This window comes from Parus major, unplaced genomic scaffold (genome assembly GCF_001522545.3).
Source record: "Parus major isolate Abel unplaced genomic scaffold, Parus_major1.1 Scaffold273, whole genome shotgun sequence".
Classification (NCBI taxonomy): Eukaryota; Metazoa; Chordata; class Aves; order Passeriformes; family Paridae; genus Parus; species Parus major.
The window spans coordinates 205,369-208,400 of NW_015379267.1; the positions used below are offsets into that span (position 1 = coordinate 205,369).

At 68.8% G+C, this 3,032-nt stretch overlaps 1 protein-coding gene across 1 annotated transcript in view; it reads left to right on the forward strand.

Annotated features, from left to right (window-relative positions):
• Positions 1 to 3,026, forward strand: part of NGFR (nerve growth factor receptor) — a 15,514-nt gene extending 12,488 nt beyond the window's left edge. The window contains exons 4-6 of the mRNA XM_015615816.2: positions 799 to 1,042; positions 1,437 to 1,597; positions 2,383 to 3,026. Coding sequence (XP_015471302.1) covers positions 799 to 1,042; positions 1,437 to 1,597; positions 2,383 to 2,684 — 707 coding nt within the window. The 3' untranslated portion in view covers positions 2,685 to 3,026. The remainder of the gene's footprint in view (positions 1 to 798; positions 1,043 to 1,436; positions 1,598 to 2,382) is intronic.
• Positions 3,027 to 3,032: the final 6 nt, after the last annotated feature.

The following is a 3,032-nucleotide window of genomic DNA, read 5'->3' on the forward strand; positions in this document are numbered from 1 at the left end:
CGGGGACCCCGACACTGAGGAGCAGATTTTGGGGTGCCCCGACCCCCCCAGGGGGCTGCAGGGGACACCAAGGGGACATCGAGAGGTCACCAAGGGGGACACTGATGGTGGGAAGAGCTGAGCAAGTGCCTGGCCTGGAGGGGACAGTCCTGAGGGCTGAGCTCTGCCTGTCCCCAATGTCCCCATTGACCCCATTGTCCCCATTGTCCCCAATGTCCCCAATGTCCCCATTGACCCCATTGTCCCCATTGTCCCCAATGTCCCCACTGTCCCCACTGTCCCCAATGTCTCCAACGTCCCCAGTGTCCCCACTGGCCCCACCCAGCTTGGAAGGGCTCCTCCTGCGCCAGCACTGAGAGGGGCGGCTGGGAAATGCCCCCTTGGAAATGTCCCCATGGAAATGTCCCCTGGGAAATGTCCCCTGGGGACATTCCCGTGTCCCCTCTCCAGGGAAATGACCCCAGCACCTCCCCGGGGAGGTGACATCGCTCCAGAGAGATAAAAGTGCATTTTTGGGGCGGTTCTGCCCTGCCTGGGTGAGCTGGAGAGCGGCCCCGGGCCNGGGGGGCTGCTGGGGGGGATTCCCTGGATCTGGGGGCGGCAGCAGGAGCTGTGCCCCGAGGGGACCGTGCTGGGACAAAGCCAGGACCACCCCCGGGGAGGGGACAGCTTTGGCCTGGCCTGGAGATGAGCGAGGGCACCGGGAGCTGCCACCTCCACCACCCCCACAGCCAGGGAAGAGATCCCTGCAGGAATTCCCGTCCTGATCCTGGCTTTCCTTCCCCTCCACCCGGCCAGGTCTCCACCCTCGCTGGACCACGCAGAGCCCGTCCCTGGGGGGCTCCGAGAGCCCCGAGCCGGCCAGCAGGGAGCCGCTGGGCACCGAGGGGGCGGCCACCACCGCGGCCAGCACGGCCACCACCGTCATGGGCAGCTCGCAGCCCGTGGTGACCCACGGCACCAGCGACAACCTCATCCCCGTCTACTGCTCCATCCTGGCCGCCGTGGTGGTGGGGCTGGTGGCCTACATCGCCTTCAAGAGGTACAGGGACAGGGATGGGACAGGGATGGGACAGGGATGGGACAGGGGGACAGCGGGTTCCCCACCCTGCTGCCACCTCCCTCTTCACCCCTCCTGCTTCTCTCCTCATGGTTTTGGAAATCCACCCAGCCTGGTGCCCTCACTGGTGACACCTGTGGGACATCCACAGTGGGGGTCCCACTGTCCCCCACTCCCCAAATCCCTGTCCCTGTCCCTGTCCCATCCCTGTCCCTGTCCCTGTCCCATCCCTGTCCCTGTCCCATTCCTGTCCCATCCCTGTCCCTGTCCCTGTCCCAGCACCAGGACAGAAACCAGGAATTGGGACAAACCCCTGCCAGCCTCAGGGATGTCACTGTCACTGTCACTGTCCCTGTCCCTGTCCCTGTCCCCGCAGGTGGAACAGCTGCAAGCAGAACAAGCAGGGAGCCAACAACCGCCCGGTGAACCAGACCCCGTCACCCGAGGGGGAGAAGCTGCACAGCGACAGCGGCATCTCCGTGGACAGCCAGAGCCTGCACGACCAGCAGCCCCCCGGGCAGGGCACCCAGGGGCCAGGTGGGGACAGCCGGGGGGGACAGGGACACCCAGGATGGGCAGGGAGCACGGGCTGGGACACCCGGGATGGGCAGGGACACACGGGGACACTCAGAGACACCCTGAGGGTGCTCAGGGACACCCGGAGATGGGCAGGGACACCCGAGGGTGCGCAGGAAGGATGGACAGGGACACTCTGGGGATGGACAGGGACACCTGGGAAGCTTGGGGACACCCGAGGGTGGCAGGGAGGATGCTCAGGGACACTCAGAGATGCTCAGGGACACTCAGTGACCCCCAGGGGTGGCAGTGAGGATGCTCAGGGACCCCAGGGGACACTCAGTGACCCCGGGGTGGCAGGGAGGATGCACAGGGACCCCCGGGGGTGGCAGGGAGGATGGACAGGGACACTCAGGGACTCCAGGGGACACTCAGGGACCCCCGGAGGTGGCAGTGAGGATGCACAGGGACCCCAGGGGACACTCAGGGACCCCCGGAGGTGGCAGGGAGGACGCTCAGGGACCCCAGGGGACACTCAGGGACCCCAGGGGACACTCAGGGACCCCCGGGGTGGCAGGGAGGATGGACAGGGGACACTCAGGGACCCCAGGGGACACTCAGGGACCCCCGGGGATGGCAGGGAGGACGCTCAGGGACCCCAGGGGACACTCAGGGACCCCCGGGGGTGGCAGGGAGGATGGACAGGGGACACTCAGGGACCCCAGGGGACACCCAGGGACCCCCGGGGTGGCAGGGAGGACAGACACCCCACCCCGGGCAGTCTCTCAGGCCGTTCCCCCCCGCAGCCCCCAAGGCGGACAGCAGCCTGTACTCGGCGCTGCCGGCCAGCAAGCAGGAGGAGGTGGAGAAGCTGCTGGGCAGCTCTGCCGAGGACACGTGGCGGCAGCTGGCGGGCGAGCTGGGCTACAAGGAGGACCTGATCGACTCCTTCACCCGCGAGGAGTCCCCGGCGCGGGCGCTGCTGGCGCACTGGGCCTGCCGCGAGTCGGCCACGCTGGACGCGCTGCTGGCTGCCCTGCGCCGGCTCCAGCGCGGGGACATCGCCGACAGCCTGGCCAGCGAGTCCACGGCCACCTCCCCCGTCTGAAGGGAGCCCCGGGCTGGGGGGGACCCTCGCCGGGCTCTGGGGGGCGGAGGGGTCACCCCGGGTCCCCCCCGGCTGAGCTCCCGGTGCCGGCGCCGTCCCCTCCCCGCGCCGACCCCGCCCGGCAGCGCCTGAAGGAGTTTGGGGGGCTCAGCCCCGCCCTGACCCCAAATCCCGGCTGTGGCCGGAGCGTTGGGAGCCCCGGGATGGGCGGGCAGCCGGACAGATGGACACGGGAGTGACCGCCGTGCTCTCCCCTCCCCCTTCCAGCCCCTTCTCCCTGGGGCTCCTCGTCCTCCTGCCCCGTCCCCAAATCCAGCTGATGTCCCCCAAAAACGGGAGCGGCTGCAG